The sequence below is a fragment of the Phlebotomus papatasi genome, chromosome 3, assembly GCF_024763615.1.
Source record: "Phlebotomus papatasi isolate M1 chromosome 3, Ppap_2.1, whole genome shotgun sequence".
Taxonomy (NCBI): domain Eukaryota; kingdom Metazoa; phylum Arthropoda; class Insecta; order Diptera; family Psychodidae; genus Phlebotomus; species Phlebotomus papatasi.
In genome coordinates this window covers 59,845,815-59,866,199 of record NC_077224.1, presented here as the reverse complement: position 1 = coordinate 59,866,199, position 20,385 = coordinate 59,845,815, and the positions used below count along the sequence as shown (strand labels likewise).

At 31.8% G+C, this 20,385-nt stretch overlaps 2 protein-coding genes across 12 annotated transcripts in view; one reads left to right on the top strand and one right to left on the bottom strand.

The window, feature by feature from the left end:
- Positions 1-20,385, top strand: part of LOC129807051 (phosphopentomutase) — a 64,197-nt gene that overhangs the window by 16,893 nt on the left and 26,919 nt on the right. The gene's annotated exons all lie outside the window — the stretch shown is intronic.
- Positions 1,503-19,282, bottom strand: LOC129807072 (uncharacterized). Of its 11 annotated transcripts, XM_055856079.1 has the most exons (6): positions 19,075-19,282; positions 18,316-18,927; positions 15,054-15,208; positions 6,976-7,128; positions 2,429-2,612; positions 1,503-2,335 (listed from the first exon to the last, which is right to left on the bottom strand). In XM_055856079.1, the coding sequence occupies exons 2-6, from the start codon at positions 18,731-18,733 to the stop codon at positions 2,010-2,012; spliced, it is 1,236 nt and encodes a 411-aa protein (XP_055712054.1). In that variant the 5' UTR covers positions 18,734-18,927; positions 19,075-19,282; the 3' UTR covers positions 1,503-2,009. The 11 variants fall into 11 exon arrangements, with proteins under 11 accessions (XP_055712054.1, XP_055712063.1, XP_055712055.1 ...); XM_055856088.1 differs by lacking the exons at positions 15,054-15,208; positions 18,316-18,927; positions 19,075-19,282 and adding exons at positions 9,441-10,301; positions 13,928-14,711; XM_055856080.1 differs by lacking the exons at positions 15,054-15,208; positions 18,316-18,927; positions 19,075-19,282 and adding exons at positions 9,441-10,283; positions 13,928-14,711.

Below are 20,385 nucleotides of genomic sequence, written 5' to 3'. Positions count from 1 at the left end.
TTCGACATTATTGGATCATAATTATCCTAGAAAACATTGTTTTAGAACTTTTTTCGCATATTAAAGAAAACACCGCTAGAGGGTTAAATCTTTAAGCTTTCTTTATCACAGAATTGTAAGGAGAGGGGTTGATTTACTTAAATTACAAACCTGAATTTTGCGTATTTATTACCAGAACCTTGGATAACTTAGCTCAAAATTTGATTTTTGATATGACAAAATTTGGAATTTCGGACAACGCAGTATATTTATGACGTACCCGCCATACCACTATAGAGTTTGGTTGGTTTTCTTTAATTTTTACAAAGAAAATTAATAAAATAATAATCTTATAAATACTCTGGAATCTAGAATTGCATAATTGCAAAGTAGAGTACATCAATATTATGTGTAAAATAAAGGAGTTAAATTCCAAATTAGTTTGTCCGAAATTAAAAATTTAAAATAATAATTGGGTTATTGGGAAAATTAAATTTGGAGAATATTTCATAATGGCGGAAGGCGTAGTAGAGGATGGATTTGGTATTAATATCTTAGGCCATCCATCTATTATTACCTTTTACCGAAAACCGCAAGTCAATATCTTTTCTCGTTCTCTATCCAGAACAGTTCGTACTACGGAGAAACGGATAGGAAAAATGGTTAAGAGATTAATTTTTACCTTGTATCGTAGTCCTGAATTATAAGCGTCAAAACGTTTTTCGACAAAAGTTGGTTACGAACTGCCGAAATCGGATTGAAAAGTTCGATTTCATATCTGTGCTAAGATCGCCTTTTGGAGTGTCCAACTTTTCGCAAAATTACCCTACTTGTAAACAGATATAATTTTTTTTAATTTATCAACACCTGCACTTAATCATCAAAACCGGGTATTTGCGTAAAAACTTCCATAAAGTTTTGAATGATTTTATAACTAAAAAACTTAAGTAAATATAGTTAAATTCCTTAGTCGTTAAGTCTTTCCTGATGCAAAAACTATAAAGTACTGTTACTTTATTTTTATAGGGGGTCAAATCACGTATATAGATATCTCAAAATCAAAATACTATACATGCATGCAGTTGTCTCTATCTCTCTCTCTGGTCTATCTTTAGAATTTGAGCATAAAATGTGATCAAAGGGAAAATAAATTTTTACCTTCGTTGTATTATTAATTGGTAATTCCGCCTCTTAAATGATTTGTTAATTGGCGTTGAATCAGCAAGAGAAAAAGTTTACAAATTTAGGGTTAATTTGTGAATTGTAGGTCGTGAAATAATTTCAAAATAGTCGGAAGTTGGATGTAAAACAGCAAAAATGAGGGGGATATGCAGTATTATGTATTTTCTCTTGTGTTAACGTCAGTCTTTTTGAGAGGGTTTTTCCCGTCAAAAGCTCCCTTGGTGGTCCATTTCAAGCTGTTTGATTTTCTCTGTCTGCCAAGCCAACATAGGCAATAATTTGCTGAACTACAAATGGTTATTGTAGTGTGACTAAATGCTGTTTAATACATGGGAATGAAATATCTTTTCGATAGTTTTATTTTCTTCATTTCTGAGGCAGTTAATTCTTACAGCAGTTCACTTAATATGTTATTAATTCTATACACATGTTTCTTTTGTATATTACAAATTGATAATTTCTTAACAGATAAGATAGTAATTGTCTTTATATAATTTTCACAATAATTACTCAATAATTTATTGTAAACATACCGGAAAATTTTCTTCTCTATGTCCCACAGCCAATCAAATACAACCGTACAAGGGTGTCCTAATTGTTTTTTTTTCACCGGTTTTTTTTCTAAGATTAATTTTTTATTTGTGTTTTTTCTTGGTAAAACCAATTATGAAAATTTTATTTAGCATATTTGTATTTTCTTTTTTTTATCTACGAGTAATTACAATAAAATGATCACTAATTTACAGTTGGATTCTTGTTTCTCAATGAAAAGGTACTAAAATTCCAAATTCAAGAATATTATAAATTATTCTCAAAATGGAATAATGTGAATTATGTAGAAATATGTATCATTTCTTTGTTGTTTCATTATTTAGTTGATTTTTTTCATTAATATTCTTCACTACAACCACATTATTGGCAGGCTTTTCAATAAGAAGGAGAGTATTTGCCCCTTCGTCCTTGTCCATTGTGTCCAAAGCTTTTTGATTCTTTTTCGTACGTTCCTTTTGGAAGTACAGCCGAATATAGTATACTGGGAAGATAACACATTTGCCACCAGGTTCTTCGGCATCGAGAAAAACCCCTCGAACTAGAACGGTATTGGCACAATTCATAAGAGCCAGAAGAATAAAGCAAATTCCATGGGTTAACCAATCACTAAGGGCTCGTTGGTCTGCAAATAAAATAAATAGTAGTTGTAGTAGATATATTAATTGCTAAATATAGAGATTGATAAGAAAAAAAGGACGTGGGAAAATTTGTTTACCTGGTAGAAAATAGTTATCGAGTAGTTGCCAAATTCCACGCCATGCATTAACCGTGCCAATAAAGCTGAAGAAAAGGAAGATATCGGCTATGGCAAGTCGCCAGAATCCAGTGAGCTTGTCACAAGTCCATCTCATAACGGGCTGAAGAGCAAATGTAATGAAAACTATTCCGTATCCAATGGCCTTAAACGTAAATAAAATGGAAATTCATAAATGGCTGTTCATTGATTTTTATCTTGCTCAAATTATATGGAGATAAGGGAGATGTAAATCTAAATATCTTACACTAGAAAAAATAAAAGGATCATTGGGAATACTTTTGAAAGAATGGAGGCCTAAAGGGACCTGATTCGTCAGAGCTTTCGATTGATAATGACACTTCATTAAAGTCAGTTAGGTTATTCAAAGTTGATTAATTTATTCTTTTAAACACTAACTAGGGTTCTTAGTTGGTCAGTGGAATAGAGTAGTGTCTCTATGACTGTGAGGTCTTGGATTCGAGCCTAGGCAACTGCAGATTTTATTGCTGTTGTAGTAGTCTCGAATTCGTTCAGTTAATGAATGGAAAAGTAATGGAAATGCATTGGCAATGAACTGCTTAAAAAAGAGAGGTTGGTATAGAAAAACTAGCCAGATCCGCAATCCGAGACTGGTCTACTGTGATATAAAGCGGTATTGTGTGTATCAGAGTGAATAGGGAGTGCATAGTGGACCCACAGTAGTGGTCTGGGTGCAGCGGTTCCGAAAGGAATATAATCGACAATTAGACAAATCTTTAAACCTTTGTCTAGTATTCAAACTGACGTCATAGATGTCTCTCGAAGCAGCTTCGATTTCTCCTATGAGTATTTCTGGTATTAGACAAGGGGGTGGTGGTCTGAGTGGTATCGTAGAAAAGAATGGACAAAGAAGGACGTAGGAGTGTCAAGAGCATCGCTAATGGCTCTGTTGAATCTCAGGCAACGAGGGTGCTCACTCCCCACGTTTCATTTGAGGGCTTCCCTTAATATAATCCGATAACGGATTTTTCAAACACTTAAGTCTATACTTCAGGAGAGTAACCTTTAAAGCAACGACTACATAAAATGCTATGCTAAAAGAGTTAAACGTAAATGAGTTCCAAAAATTAAAATAATAGGATTGAATTTAACTACATCCAAGGAAAATCTTACAAACTGAGATATATTCTTCGTAATCCGGGATGCTTCTTGCATCCTTTACCAGTGATTAACCCATTCAGTCAATGTACCAAAAATACTTGAGATAGATTGTTTATATTTTGTGATTAGTTTCCTACAGATTGATAGATTAATTTTTTGAAAAGAAAAAAAAAAAATATTATGGGGGTGCGGGGATTCGCCGTCAAACACACGTCTTAATGGTCACTGAATTTAAATTCTGTGCATTAATTCATTACAAACTGTATTGTTTTACATAGAGTAACTATCCAAGAAAACAAATTAGCAACCAGAATTCAAATCAGGAAAAAGGATAAAGGGCAATTTTAATAAATTCGACGGGATGTCGAATTTTCCGTCCGCCATTTTGAGCAAAAATTTTGCATGACCTTCCGCAAATTAAGAAAACAATAACACAATGTATTTTTATCACTGTCGGACTATTTTTCTCAAGTAATTGAAGAACTAAAGTTACTAAAAATCCATTCCCGACAGCAATTCGAGTATCAGTTGCCCAGGAATAAATCATCCAAAATCACTCAATTTGCGTATGATATGTATAATACCATGGTAAAGAATGGATTAAGATGTTCTATTAGATCCATTGAAAGTATTTTTTTATTTGAAGGTATTACGGGATGGTTAGTTTAGGTTTTATAAAGTAATCCTTCTTTAAAAATAGTTAGTCGACTCGAGATATCTTGAGAAAGTATCCAGACAGGAAGTGTATCAAGAATAGAAAAGTTCAGACTGGTTCTTTAAAAATGTAATAAACCATTTTGCCTTCTGAAATAATTATTGAAATGTTTCTTTTATTTTTCTTAGTGTAAATCTTCACTAGACCCACTATTCACTTGGGTATTTTTTTTTTAATTGTAAGTTTGTTTAAGTAAATAAAAAGATAAAAAGAGAAACTGAATTGCAGGTTATGAGAGTTTTATTAATTTTATTATAATAATAAAAAGACAAATTAAATAAATTAATAAAAAAAAATATCCCAAAAAAGGAGGTGACGGTGAGTCTCAGCTTCGCGAGATATTCGATCTTGATAAGTTAAAAATTTTCTTTTGCATTTATTTTTGACTATATCGGATCTATTTATTTATTTTCTTCAAAAATCACTTAAAAATCATAAAAATAGGTAATAGATTTTTTAATTTACAATGTAGTTTATTAACGTTGAATTAATCAAATTTGTTGAGAAGTAGTTTTTATAAGAAAAAACCTTCATTGCAGTTAAATAAAAATGTAATGCACCCTAATGGCCTCTACACATTAGAGAAATTTATATCCATATTGAAGCAAATTCCGCAAATTTTTACAAGAAAAACTCTTCAATAGGGTGGAGTAACCAGTTATCGCCACTTTTAGGAAAAAGTGAAATTAATTGTATTATAACTTTTGATCACTTATTATCAGATAACTCAAATTTAATACAAAGCAACTTAGGTATATTGGCTCTAGATTCTTCAAAACAATTGTCCTACAATTTAACGCGGGAGTAAATAAAAAACTGATTTTTATTAATAATGCAAAAATAACCACTTCGTCGCCACTTTTTACAACTTTTCGCCAGTTCTGTAACCACTTCTCGCCACCCACTTGGAAAAGTTCAAACTCGATTATTTTGAGCAATATTATGCAAAGAATACATTTAGCATTTTTTCTCCTTCATGTTCACCTTATTATTATTCTTATTAAATGCTTTTTCTTCACTTTTATTTGAGAAATCAAATTATTAGACTATTGCAGGAAGTAAACAAAGCAAATTTGACAACTGAGAATGTATGAAGTGAAGTTAGCGTCGCCTTTTGAAAAGCTATGGCGACAGGTGGTGAATCAATTTTAGAATATTACCACTTTCCGCCATGCCTCATTTTTACATAAAAATAATATAAAATGAAATATTAACTAACTAAATACAAATTTTATGTATTCGTCGAATGTAATTAAATGGTCCATAGACAAATTATTGATTCAAAATCGGAAATTTTGTTCGATAAAAGTTTCATAACACTTATTATATTTGGTAAGAAATATTGGATTCGATGCACTTGCATAAAATATTCCTCTAAAAAATGCTCAAACATTTAAATTCAAAACAAAAAAATGAGTGTTTTTTGACTCTATACATAGCAGCAATAAAAATACAAGTAACTTTGCGGCTCATTTATTTCATAAATCGTGAAAAATAGCGACTTCTATATAAGTGGCGAGAAGTGGGGCACTGGCGAGATGTGGTAATTCCACCCTAAATATAAATTTCACTAGTTGTAGAGGCCATAATCTACTTCAAAAATATAACAGAAAATAAAATAATACACGTTTAAATAATATACGTTTTCGAAACAATTTAAAAACATTGTTTTATTATAAAAAAAAGCCTTATGAATATATATAGGGGAGGGGTCACCGGAAACCCGAAGGGAATATCTCCTACTGCCTAGCCTCTAGGCTGTCATCTAATCGAGGAACCTAAGCTCTCAGTGTATGACAGTTTCAAATAAATCTTTAATGCCAAATTTTACAGACTTGATGTTCTCGAGGATCAGCTTGAATTTGGTCAATTTAGAGTCATCTCTCGGCAGATTAAATAACTATATTAAGCTCTGTAGAATTCGAGCAATAAAAGGAGTGACAAACTGTTTACATACTAAGTTTGTATGTTTTACTAACAGTCTGTGTCTGTTAGGAAAGAATCTCAAGTATAAGAGAGGCTCAACATAAGACTTAATGATGTAGCTCTAAACTGAGTGTTGTCGAAATTTTGATTAGATAACAAAAGGCAATCGAATTAATTGAATTTGTCACACTGCGAAAACTAGAGTGACGGTGAATGAAATCACATATTTCCATTCGACAGTATTCACGTGGTTTAGTTTGTTTTCAAACTTGAAATTTTAGTATATTTTATAAAAATGTTTTTTTCTACTTCATAACTCAATGGGGAAAAGGTCTTTGCTGTTTTACAGTGAGAAAATCCAGCATTTAAAGTAAGTGTTTTATTAGCAAAAACAAATTGTTTAACGAGATCACAAATGCCCCAGTGGTAATTATTTGTGTACATATGGTATAATGGAGTTTTCCGCTGAAAATATCTCATTTACAAATCTCATTAAATAAATGTCTCGTATCACCACTATTTTTCATTCCCAAAGATTTACAAGACTAGTATAATTAATGTTATTTGTAGATGATAAATCATACAATTTCTGTTGATTTTAGAATGCTAAACAGATCTATTCTTATCTCTTGCGGGAAAAGTAGAAATTTGCTAATGTGCAAGAAATGTTCCAATGTGAATTTGAACAAAGCTTTTGTATATATTTGCATTGGATTTTTCTATAAATAATAAGCAATGGACTTACCAATGAATACCATGCTGAGAGTTTAGCATCACTCGGGTATAATACAAGATCCAGAAATACCCAAACACCACGCCAAACAAATACCACGAGTGATCCGATGATAAGAACAGAGAAGCAACAATCAAGAACGTACAATAGTGGCTGTCGGGCACCCTAAAAAGAGGCAAATGAACAAGAGAAGGGGATAATCTAGGGAAATATATAATTTAAGCATTTAGCAATTCTAAAATTTAATCATTCTAGAAACGTTTTAGCATGGTTGCAGAATAATTTACACTGAGAAAAAAGAGGCTGCGATTAACTTTTTTCGTTATAACTTTAACACTTTTTGGGTGTAAAAATATTTTTTAATGTTAATTTTATACCTTTTAAGGGTAAAATCAACATGAAAGAAGGGTAACTTTAACCCATAATACACCTAAAAAGGGTAATATTTACACCGTTTTCGGATCAATACTGCAGGGTAAAATTAACATTTCCGGAATGTAATTTTGACTTTTTTGGATTTCTCACAGTGTAGATACATTGAATAGGAATTCGAAGATATGATTTTCCGGCACAAATTTCTTTTCGAGAATGACTTTGAAATAAAAAGTATAATACAAATCTGCATTTAGTAACATTTTTACTCAGCTCTTTTAGTCTCCAGTTTTCCTTTTCTGCCTCTCCCAAATCATTTAAAAAGAATGAAGAATTGTTATGGAAGACAAAATTGTAGTGCAATAAATTTCCTACTGTCAATTCGATAATTAATTTACTTTCAAGAGCCCATAAGAAATGAAATCTAAACACTCAATTTTTCAGAACATTTCGTCTCACTCTGAAGAGGATAAAAAGTGTCTCGGATAAAGGGAAAATGATGGTGTATTGTATGAGATAATGAGAAATAAAGTCATGACCAAAATTATAGTTAAAATCAGTCAATCGATAAATTGTTTCAAGATTTCAAGCCATTTGGTAGGTTTGTCATCTTGATATTCTTTTCTTTTTAATTTAAGAATATCAAAATCTTGGAATTTTCTTGATCTTGCTCTTAAAATTGAGACCAATAATCTCAACCTTATGACCTCTATACACTAGAGAAATTTATGTCCCTATTGAAACAAATTACCTATGCTCGGGGGAGGAGTGTGATCTACCGTTAGAAAGGTCTCGACCTCAGCTAAAATTTAAAATACTAAAATTTAAAAAAAAGCTTCGACAATTTTTGAAATATTCGACATTGAAATTTCGAAAATCAGTTTTATGATTAATTGGACCTTCGATTAAATCGGATGAAATTGGGATGCCATAAGCGTTGTAAAGTACTCCACGAGAGCTTTCCAAAGCTTCAAGCTCGGGTCAGGGGGGTCGGGTGACCCAACTTTTTTTTTAATCGAATGCTCTTAGGCCCGCTATAACATACTAAAATTTCAGATCGATCGATGCCATAGGGGAGGAGTTATTGAAAAAAACAAAATTTGAGGGTATTCCAAAATGAGATTGTATAGAGAATCTCAGCTAAAAAGTTAAATATGGACATAAAACTCTTTTGTGTGTAGAGGCTATTAGTCTCAGAATTAACGTCCTCTACAATTTGAGAGCAATTTTCGTTAAAAATAGCTTTTTTGAAGGAAATTATCTGAATCGCTGTAGGGTAATGTGTGGTATTTCTGGACAAGATGCTTTTCGGGACATAATATGAGTATTTCTGGACACATCAAAAATCCTCTAAATATTTATTTTCTTATTATTTTTAAGATGACATTTTAAGCTCTTTACGTATCAGACAAACATAATACTTCTGAAATTTTATTTAATTTAAAGTGTGAAATATGCGTGAATTGTGAGTATCACATTCCACTTTTTACAAAACCTTCAGTGTGGTCAATTTTACAGATGTCAACATAAACAGTGCTGATTTTTTTTCGATTTAAGCCACTTTACAAGTGAAATTTAAACAAAATTTTTAAGAAAGAGTGAAGTTTAGACTTTCTACTTCAAGGTAAATAGTCAGGCTCAGTGACATTTATTTGCTTAATAGCGATTATTGTCTGTCCCGAAATACCCAATTGTCCCGAAATACACAATTCTTCCTTCTTTACAGTTTTTGCTATTTTGAATAAAAATTGTACATTTTTCAACATTTTTCAACATTTTTCAGTAAGAATCTTATTCTGGATAGAATAAGGAACATAAATATTTGTATCAACAAAGAAAAAAGTAATTTGAGAAGTCACTAAACTGTTTAAAATTTGAAAGTGCTAAAAAGTGTCCCGAAATACCACACGTTATCCTAGGTAGATACGTCAAAATTCTGTCAATGCAATTTTTGACGAAAATTGCTCCCGATGTGTAGAGACCTTCAGACATTTTTCCTTCTCATGGTATCGTTTTGATAATTACTTGTTAAACCTTATGCTTATGACACAAATATGCCAATTAATTTAAATGAGGAAACTACTAATTGACGTTGGTTGTCTTACCGATATCTTAAACATCGTCTGAATATCAAAATATTCATTTGGTGCATCGATGCATATTGTAAAGGGTGCCGCTGAGATGTTTCTTAGGCATTTGAGAACTACGAGACATACAATCGGTGGAATTGTAAACAGAACAACAGATGGTATTGTCATTGGTGTATAGTAATCAATTAATTGCCATACACCTTTCCAACCATTGACACATATTACACCATAAATAGCGGTGTAGAGACGTGAGATGATGTAATAGGCAATTCGATGACGACTAGGATGAACACTATTCCTTAGAGAATTTTGATATAAGGTCAAAACCAGATGACCTACAGCGCCAATGATGCAGGATGCGTAGGAACTGTGTAGGAAATTCTTAGGGAACAAGTAGTCTTCCATGAGATTCCAAGTGCCACGCCAGTAGGATATAACAAGTGGTCCTACAACTACGGTTGATAGCATTGTGTCCAGAAAGTCCAAGAGAACGCCATGAGCATCTCTTGATGAATTGAGAACACCATCCGCCAAACCAGCGGTACTTCCACGCATCTTATCTCTTGGAGATTTCTCTATAAACTTTCACTAACACTTGTTCTAATAATTCCACCAGTTCTTGTGGGGAAATGTTGGGGATGTTAATTCGATGGCGCAACAGTAATTTTACAATTTTTACCAGATATTTATTATTCCATTCTGGATGACTTGCTTGAATCACCTTAAATCATTTTCATTTGTAAGATGGTATCACTTGCACTAAATTACTTAAAGCATCTGTTCATTATTCCAAAGCGGTATGTTTTTATGTCACTAACGAATGGGTTTTATTTTATTACTACAGAACACTTAAGTTTGCTAATGTTAGGTGAGATTCTTATTGTTGCAATTTTTGCGTAAAAAATAAATAAATGAAAGTGAAGTAGGGAAAGCACTAAAACTAGAATCGTAAAAAAGTTTACGCGATACGTTTGGCCGTTTTTACATCATTTTAGAGACTCATAAAATCTTAGATAAGTTTAATCTCAAACAATAAAAAATGTGGAATTTTAAAATAAATCCCGAAATTAAAAAAAATATATAATTTGTCTATCTCAAAAAGTTCTGAAGTTAGATTGGGGGGATCTCGTAGTGCAATTGGTAAGCACATTGGCTTTTAGACGAATAGATCCTTGTCTTTGACTCACATTTGTGATTTCCAGTCACAAAGATTTGAATATTCTCGACTTGAACAATTTTTACATTTAAATGCGTAATGGCCTCTATACACTAGAGAAAAATATGTCCATATTTTAGTGTTTTTCCTTCACAAGTGTAGGGAATTTGCTTCAATATGGACATAAATTTCTCTAGTGTGTAGAGGCCACAACAGACCAGTGAAGCTACTTTTGGAAAAGAGGTCTCAAAAACAATGTATTGTCGTTTCTAATTGATTGAAATTGATTTGGAAAGTCTGCAAGAGACCAAAAGTACGAGTGCAACAACTAATTTAGCACTTCAGAAGTACAGAATTGACCAAAAATTTCTTGACAAAGTCATATTCGAGAAATCAGGTGGAAAAATGAAAAATGATTTGCCCAACAACGTCGGGAACACGAATGAAGCCTCCACAGTACGGTGAGGCGCTTCTGTGCGGTCTACCTGGTCCACTATATGGACTTAGCATATTCTTCCATTACGAGATATTATAGGGGAGACTGGGGTAAAAAGTCACAAATTGAAAATTTGAAAATTCAATATCTTCCAAGATAAAAGAGATATCGACTTGAAATTTTTTCCATACATGGCCTCTACAGACCTTCTTCAAAGTCGTAAGTTTCTTGGAATTCGAACAAGGAATTCAGAAAGTAAAAAATATTGAAATTTTTAGCCCTATTTTTGAAATGTTTTCCTTGCAACAGATATCAATTTTTACCTATTTATTTTTAAAATTGATGCACTGTTAAGTATTTCCTAAATGATTTGGATTCTTTGAATACGAAACCACTATCTATTTTTGAATTTTACAAAGATTCTTTTCTCCAGAAATCCTTTTATTAAAAATGACCACTTGGGGTAAAAAGTAACAAAAGGTATGGAGCAAAAAGTAACAGAGACCGAAGCAATTTCTGACGTCTCACGGCAAGAAGAAACATAATTTCCGCGTCCTGTCGCTTTTTGTTTTCATTGGTCAAACGATTAGCAGTCTCTTGAGTGTTTTTTTTCTAATTTGGCTTGAAAAGCGCTTTTATCGTTAATATAGAGAAAACTGTGTTTTAAAAAGGTGTAGAGGACTTAATTTCCTATGAAAATATGTCACCTAGCTATTTTTTAAATTTACGAAAGCTCGTAATGAAGCAAATCAAAATGTGATAATATCCCATATCTGGTACTATTTGCCCCAGCATTTTTGAGAATGGTCACAAAATTACCTTTTAGAAAACAGCTCGAAAATAAGCTTACAAAATAGAGGAAAATGACTTTCACAAAGTTGTAGAGCAGTAAATTTCCTATAAAACTGCACTAATTAGAATTTTCTGGGGAGCTAGGGTAGCTTGTAAAAAAATTAAATATCCGTTTTGTTACTTTTTACCCCAGTCTCCCCTATTGTAAAAATGATTACCTTACAAATATCTCCATACGATTAATAAATACATCCCATTGGTATTGGGATTGAAATTATAGCTATCGATTCCTTTTAAAACCGTTTCTGCTAAACACTTACCCCTGCTAATGAGTATCGAAGGTAGTGTATATTAATGTGATACCCTAGATAGACATACGGCTTAAGCCGAGAGACTGCTCAGGGAGTTACTAATGGGGATGTAGCCTAATCTTTATTTTCATATCATATCGTTAGAAAGATCACTGGGCTTCTAAGAAAATCCCTGGCCAGGTGCATATTTCTCAACGATACTCGATTTCCTTTTATTGCAAAGTACCTGATCTGACAGTCTTTAATTAATCCCACAATGTGAAAATATATTAATCACATTTCTTTATATTCTTCTAATGTGTTCTAAAATTATTTTTTTAATAATAGAAGCACGATCAAGCGTACCATTTTTAAAATCACGTCTAAAAATTAATTCCGAAATATCCTGAAATGAGTCCCACTTATAGAAAACGTGTTTCGCAATCAATCCCAAAATACGAAATCAGTCACAAATTTTCTAAAAATCCATCTGAAAAGCAATCCCACTTGTATGTAGGATGCGTGATTTTCTTTTAATCAATTCTTTACAATTTTTTTTTAGATATAAAAAAAATATCGTGAAATTAGCCCATTTTAAGTAGAAAATTAGATATTTTTGCTCAATCATAACTTATAGTGTCGTACATTAACCCTTTAAGGACGATTGGAACACCGGTGTCCCATAAAAAAAATAATTTTTCCTGACTACCTAAAGTTATTTTTTTCTTAATTCTGTACATAATTGTAAAGTAGAAGGTTGAAGGAATCTAGAATATTTTTTGCAAGACTCTAAGCTATTTGTTATGTAGTAAATATTTAAGCTCAAAAATGGCGAATTTTTAAATTCTCAAATTCATAATTGATTTTATTTATTTTTTATACTTCCAATTTTTTTAAGCAAAACCCTTTTGGCAATAAAAACTACAATACTCATATGTAATATTTTTCATTAAAGCGAAAAATATTATTCATTGGTATTGTCAGAAAAATTACTTAAATTTTTGTACTATTTTTGTCCCCATCGTTCATAGAAGCACAAAATACACCGAATCAGACTCTTTTGGACTTTCCAAGGTTAGATGTAAGACTTATCATTGATTATGATTCTCGGTTTAATTTTTATTGTTGATTTTCAGTCCGTAAAAGTGTCTCGTCGTTAAAGGGTTAAGGATACTTAGGGGAAGCCTTTCTGGCTTCGCACATACACTGTCTTCGAATGACTGTCTTCCTTTAATGAATCTGACTGAATTTTTCAGGAAAAGTGTAACTTGACCTAGCTATTAAATGCATTGTCATAGATAAGTCAGATCCATTAAAGGAGTATGGGAAAAATTTTTAGTATTCGAAGCCAGAGTGTGTGCGAAACCTGAATGATTTCCCCTTATAGGATAATTTTAGGATCAAAATGTCACAGTTTATTATGTAGTTATTTTTATTTTTAGTTTATAGTCAGTCCCAACGGGATTGATCTTAAATAATTTGAAAATATTCTCAGTCAGTGTTCAATCCTAAGAAAATTCACTGGATAAATTTACCCTAATCTAAGATATAAATAATTAATTTTAGGATTTTACGACTGTAGTTCTGTACTGATCTTTTTGTTCTAATACCGATTTCTAATTACTCTATTTTAATTACAGTTTTTGCTTGATATCACATGACATTAGGGTCTATCTTTTAACACAATGCTTTCCGCTTAGTGCTTATAGTTTTCTTAAATTGTCCGATTTTGATACAAAACTCCAACAAGTGAAATTCTTCAAATAAATCCCTTACTAAAGGTCTGAAGTTTTCGCATGTTTAGGGTTACAATAAGAATATCACCTACCATAAACTAAAATAAGCTTATCACTGAATTTTTATGGTCATTTTAGTCAACGACAGCACCATAATTGTCACCATATGAGAATCCGAGAAGTGGTTGTTTAGAAAAAAAAAACTCACAATATCATTGTCAATTTAAGGTTTTTTTTAACTGTGCTTTTTCGGGAAAAAACTCAATAAATTAGATCTATTGATCTCAATTTGCACTTATATACCTTTCGATTTGGTAGAGTTTTTGTGGAAAAAATGTGTTTATTTTGATAAGAGATTCAACCGTTTGGTTAGCAATCATCTTATGGCACCTGAATAGATGCAATTTCCATGTTGTCTGTCACTCACAATAGTTACACATTTGATACACAAGTTATATATACTTTTGTTATTAGATTATGTAGATCACTTTAGTCTATTAAGCTGATACTGATCCAGTTATAAGATTATGTTTTCGTTTTCTTTTTCTTTCACTCTTTGAATTGCGATTTTGATGGTAGTTTTTGAACTTCTAATTTCACTGGAGTTTTCCACTGATAGAGATTATCCAATAGGAAAAAATGATAAGAAAACGTTCACATTTCAATGATTATGGCGATAAATGGAAGAAATGAGGATAAAACTTCTTCCTGAGAATGACTTTTCTTGCGATCTTCCCTTTTAACAATGACACTAGAGACGCGTTTGGTATTATCAATTTTATCACTCTGAAGAGACTCTTAGTGTGTCGTCAACTTTTATATGGACACTGAATATTCCGTTTAATTCTCTCTTTAATATTTCAGTTGTATAGGTGAAATATTGCTACTGTACGCTCTAACAATATCAAACTTTTACGGGAGATTCTGGAGATGCTATATCAGTTTGATCTCCATGATAAACACAACTATATGTAGTTAGATTATCTTGATGTGTGGGTAGAATATTTGGCTAGATGTGTTTGGCAAATATTAGAATAAATGTATGTAGTTGATACTTGCAGTGACATAAAAACCATAAAGCTTCCCTAAACTTACAAAGTTCCTGACATAAAGTTCATTTTGTGCAACCCACAGCGAGTTCGTTCTTTTACATGACATTTTGATTTGTTTTTTAATTATAAGAATAATTAACTTTTAGAAAATATTAAAATATCTTACCTCAACTCTGAATCTGGTGGGAAATGTAAATGCAACATCCTTGGAATCCAATAAGATGATGTAAGGGGGTGCTAGAGAGTTTCTCAGTGAACGTAGAAAAAGAAGTGGGATGAGTGTAATAAATGATACTATTACGGCTGGCCAAACTCCGGGTCCTATTAAAAAAAAAAAATAAAATAAAATAAAATTGAAAGGCGAATATTAGGAGAGGGCTTTCATGCTTCGCACACACTCTGATTTCGAACATTTTATATTTTTTCCATATTCCTTTAATGAATCTGATCGAAGCTTTTCAGGAAATGTATCACTTAAAATTGGTTATTAAAATATATTGGCGATAGGTCATATAAATTAAAAAAATATGGGAAAAAATATATGTTCAAAGTCAGAGTGTGTTCAAAGCCTGATAGCCTTCTCCTAATTTTTGTTCTATAGAAGAAAATCTCTTCAAATTTTTCAAAATTTTTCGCTTACAATTTATTGAGTTATAGAAATAAACCACTACGAAGAAAATTCAGACAAACCGTTTTTAATGGCTCCGGCACACCTTTTAGATCAGGAAAATTTCGTGAAATCGAAATTTACATCCCTTGTTTTCTTACACGTTTTGCATATGTCTGTCCCACTCTTTCGAACTCTTCTTCTTCATTTAAACATCAAAACAATTTAAATTTAGTTCAATCAAATTTGGAGTGCTAAAGAATAAGACAGACATGCAAAACGTATGAGAAAGAAAGGGATGTGGATTTTGATTTCATGGCATTTTCTCAATCCTAAATATGTACCGAAGCCATAAGTACCTATATTTTGTAATCGTAAAAATGTAGCTTTGTAAAAAAAAAACCGTTATACATTGCGATTTATGATTCACAAAAGCATTTTTTGAAACAGACCGACTACAGATTTTGAATTAATGCGTTTATAATACTGACATTTTTTGTTTCAGTTTCTGTATAATGCAATTTCTATCAAAATTTCAGTCTACATTTAGATTATTGACAATGCAATTTTACCAGTTGATTTTTTTCCAAGAATTAAGCTCTGTTTTACAGAAAACGTCGTTTGAACCAGGGGCTTCTGTAATATAAGTCTATTACTCTATCCTCTGATTTACTGAGGTTCCTGATGGGTGAAATATTGGCTTTCAGTTTTTCAGAACTCCTCCTCCCATATGTGAATATTTTTGAGGAACGTTTTTGTTCTTTCGTAAACACCTTTCCTCTTGTTTTTTCTCTAAACTCTCTAAAACCGAGTTTTTGGTATATTTAGAATGCAACTCCATTTTTCGTTTTTGGGTATGTTTCGAAAGTGGAACAGATAAAGATTTCGTCGATATAAAAATATGTCCGAATTCTTGAATTTCTCAAGATCAGAAATACATTTTAAAGGACATGTTTGTCAACCCGTTTGTTATTCGAAAGATACTAATAACGGTGTTTGTTAAAAGTTAGACAATGCTGAAAGTCAAACAGAAGTGTCCGACTTTTTAAATTTTAGCCCAACTTTTTTAATATCTTAAAGCATGAATACTTTTAAAATCACTACAAGAGGTCACCACTCTTTACGAATTCGTGAAATTTCGGTAAAGCACTTTATATTATTTCTATTCGATTTTCAAAATTTTGATGGTTTGTCAAACCAATGTAAATAAATAAATAAACCCCGTGTTAAACCGTGATAAACCCCAAAAATATTAATGCCGAATTCGTGATGTGCTTGATACCGAATATTCGAAAACCACAATTTGCATTCTCTAACCGTTTGGCTTCCAGATTTGTCCAGACTTAAATTAAGCTGCCTAAATTAATTTTTTTATCTTTTAATCAAAACACGTTTTTCAGTTTTTATATTTTAGTTTTATAAATAGGGTCGAAGGAACACCTGCTCGATATGGAACACTTATTGGCAATTTTGTCAAAATATTGAAATTTATTTAATGTATCTAAAAAAAATCAATACTAAGATGTTTTTTCAATACTATGATGTGTACCTACCATTTCTTATAAGAATAGTTGTTTAAAATTTGTATGGCAAATTACACAAAATAAGATGCCAATAGGTTCTAACATGAGTTCTTAAAGTGCCCATATGTTTCATCATTTTCACGCGCTTATTCCTATTAGGGTCGCGGGCCTATGACATCCAGTTTGGCAGCCCACGCTTATCGATCCTCCGTCACTTCAGAAAGATGTTCGGGTTTGATCTCAAAGCGCTCCAGAGCAAGATTCTGAATTTGATTCAGCCACTTTGTCCTAGGTCTGCCCCAAGGTCGACAGCCTCTATGACCCTATATCACTAAATTCTGAGATAAATTTTTAAGTGTTCAATCTTTAAATTAACTCTTGAATTCGTATTCTCTGGCAAAAGTCTTTAAAGTATAATATTTCATTAATCCTTTAAGCAAAAACGTATAAACAATTCCATACCATAACAAAGCTGAAACGGAAATATCTAACTTTTTCAAGTTTTCTTCAATTTTAAAGCGTAAGGACTTTTAAGTTTGAAACCTTTAAATACTGAATGTTATTGATTGGGCTCGTAATATAAAGCGTCATTATGCTCCATCTCAGAATAGAATATTTTTAATATTTACATAAAATTTTTAACTTAAAACTTTAAGACTGCCTTATCTCAGAATTGAGGGAATAATCTGACAATAGTCATTAATCTTTATAAAATTTAAACCAGTAATTTTCCACATTCTTAACTTCTAAATGAAAGCCTAACGTTAGTTCGTCCTGCAATCTAAGTATCACCAAAGAAGAATCACTTTATTGATACTTAAGTAACAAAAATACTTTATATTGAGAGGTGGGGCTATATTAAGCTGCGATTAAATTGAGAACACTATTTTTTCGCATATTTCTAAAGGAAGCTGGATTTTCACGCAATGTAATTTAGATAGAATTAATAATTAAGGATTAAAATTAATTTGTGACTATGTACAACTTCTTCTAAATATATGAGAAAAATAGCGTTTTCAATGTAGCTCCAGCTCAATGAAGTCCTACCTATTTCTACCTTGAAAATTAAAATTTTATTTTTTTTCTAAATTAGATTCTTCATATTATTTAATATTTAATAAATATAATTTTCTCTTTTTGCGGAAGTTTGTTGTAAAGGGATTGCTAAGAAAAAGTTCGAATTCTAAATATTAAGAACATCAAGCATAGATTAAATAAGCTTATCATTATAATATTTCTATAACTATTGTGTGCAAAATGTATTAGAAGTATTTTAAAGTATCAGGAATAATTATTACCTAAATGGAGCTCCATCATGGCCCAACCTCCTCTCCAATGCATAATACTGCCAACAGAAAAGATGTATGTATATAATTTCGTGACAATGATACGTCTTATTGTCCTCTTGAGGGATTTGTTGCCATTGCTTGGTGGAGAAAATTCATCATGAAGGGGTTCACGGAGAAGGGCAAAGGCCGTGTGGAGAATTCCACCCAGTATAAAGCAATACCAAGCAGGAAATTTATCTGGACGCTGATCCATGTAATCCCATGTACCGCGCCAATGTGCAATTGCAAGGGGTGAGATCAGGAACCAGGATAGGAGAGTGTCACCAAAGTTAAGGAGACGTTTTGTACATTTATCAGGCGGTGATGATAGCCAAACAGTGAAAAAGTCACTTCCTGTAGGTAGGGGTTGCTTTTCCATCTTTTCCATTTTCTTTGGTAATTTACGAAAAATATCTTTCCATGCGTTGTCAGAAGTCAAAAAAAAAATAACAGATTTGTTGTAGGATATCTTTTGGGTGAACAACTGCGATTCCTTTTTTTGCGGAACTTTCCGTTTATTGGGTGAATGAATCAACTTCTTCCCACATACATTTTTAGTAATTTTTCCACAGGACACAAACACTTTGGGAAAAGGATAGAGAATAGGGAGAAGGTTAATGTCTCACCAAATATTTAATATTGTCTATTGATGTCAAAGGACAAATCTCAAGGTCTACGTGAGAAGGGACTTTTATGATATTAACACAAATAGATTTCAAGAATATTTACACGTTAATAATAATTTCACTGTATTTTTATGCACGTAATATATTTATATTTAGGATGTTTGATAGATTAGGAGACAAGGAGAACAATCACATTAATGAATTATAAGATAAATTATTAATCTAAAGACAGAAATTTAAGGCAAACACCAGAGAAAAATGGAAAAGATTTCCCATGAGATGGAGATCGATATGGATACAGAAATCAACTGAAAATAATTTGTTGACTACAATTGGATTATATATTTTTGAATCATGCATGTTATTTTACCTCTATTTACCTGATTTGTTTTCACCATTTCATCTACGTTGGAAGATGCTTTTTTACCATTTGCACTAATCGTTAGAATCCACAAAGATGTAGACTAAAGATGATGATAATGACACAATTGATGGGTGAATTTTGTGTTAATTTTTTTGTAATTTGCAAAATAGTAATGACTATTATTCACAATCACGGTGGAAATAGTTCTGAGGAGATGTGAATTTAATAATTTTTGGCTATAAGTACTTACTTGAATGTACATTTTAAATACTGAATTTTGATTTTCACGTGCTGCTGAAAAATAAGTGTAATATTAAACTTTGTTAATACTTATTTTTGTGTAAATTTTAAACATATTGGGATTGAATTAAACAGTGAGTGTTGAAATAACACACGTTTGTATTGGCATAATTAAAAACAAAAATTCACAGTTCAATAATTCTAAATTAATTTGATTGATTTCGGTCTGATATGACGTAAGAGAAAGTAGGAATTAGAATTTTCTTAACTTTTTTTCTTTCATTCTTCAACTACGAGAAAGAAAGCCCCAATTTTCAAACTAGGGTAGAAGAAAAAAAACAAAAAATCAGAAAACGTTTAAAATTTTTCATCCGCTTAACCTGAATTGAGGTACACTGGGAGAAATCCGAAAAAGTTAAAATAACATTCCGGAAATGTTATTTTTGCCCTTCAGTATTGATCCGAAATCGGTATAAATATTATGCTTTTTAGGTGTATTAGTGGTTAAAGTTACCCTTTTTCATGTTAATTTTACCCTTAAAAAGGTGTAAAATTAACATTAAAAAATGATCTAAAAAGTGTTAAAGTTATGAGGAAAAAATGTTAATCGCACCCTCTTTTTTTCTCAGTGTACAAATGAAATGAATGATAATGTGTATTGAAAAATGTCGTGGAAGGGGTACTGAATCCGTAGGTACGCAAAAAATTTTGAAGAGAAGCAGTGGATGTTCTATCAAAACTCGGAATAAGTACGGAAATTGCGCGCGAAATAAGATTGTACAAAAAATTACGTTTCCGAGTACACAATGT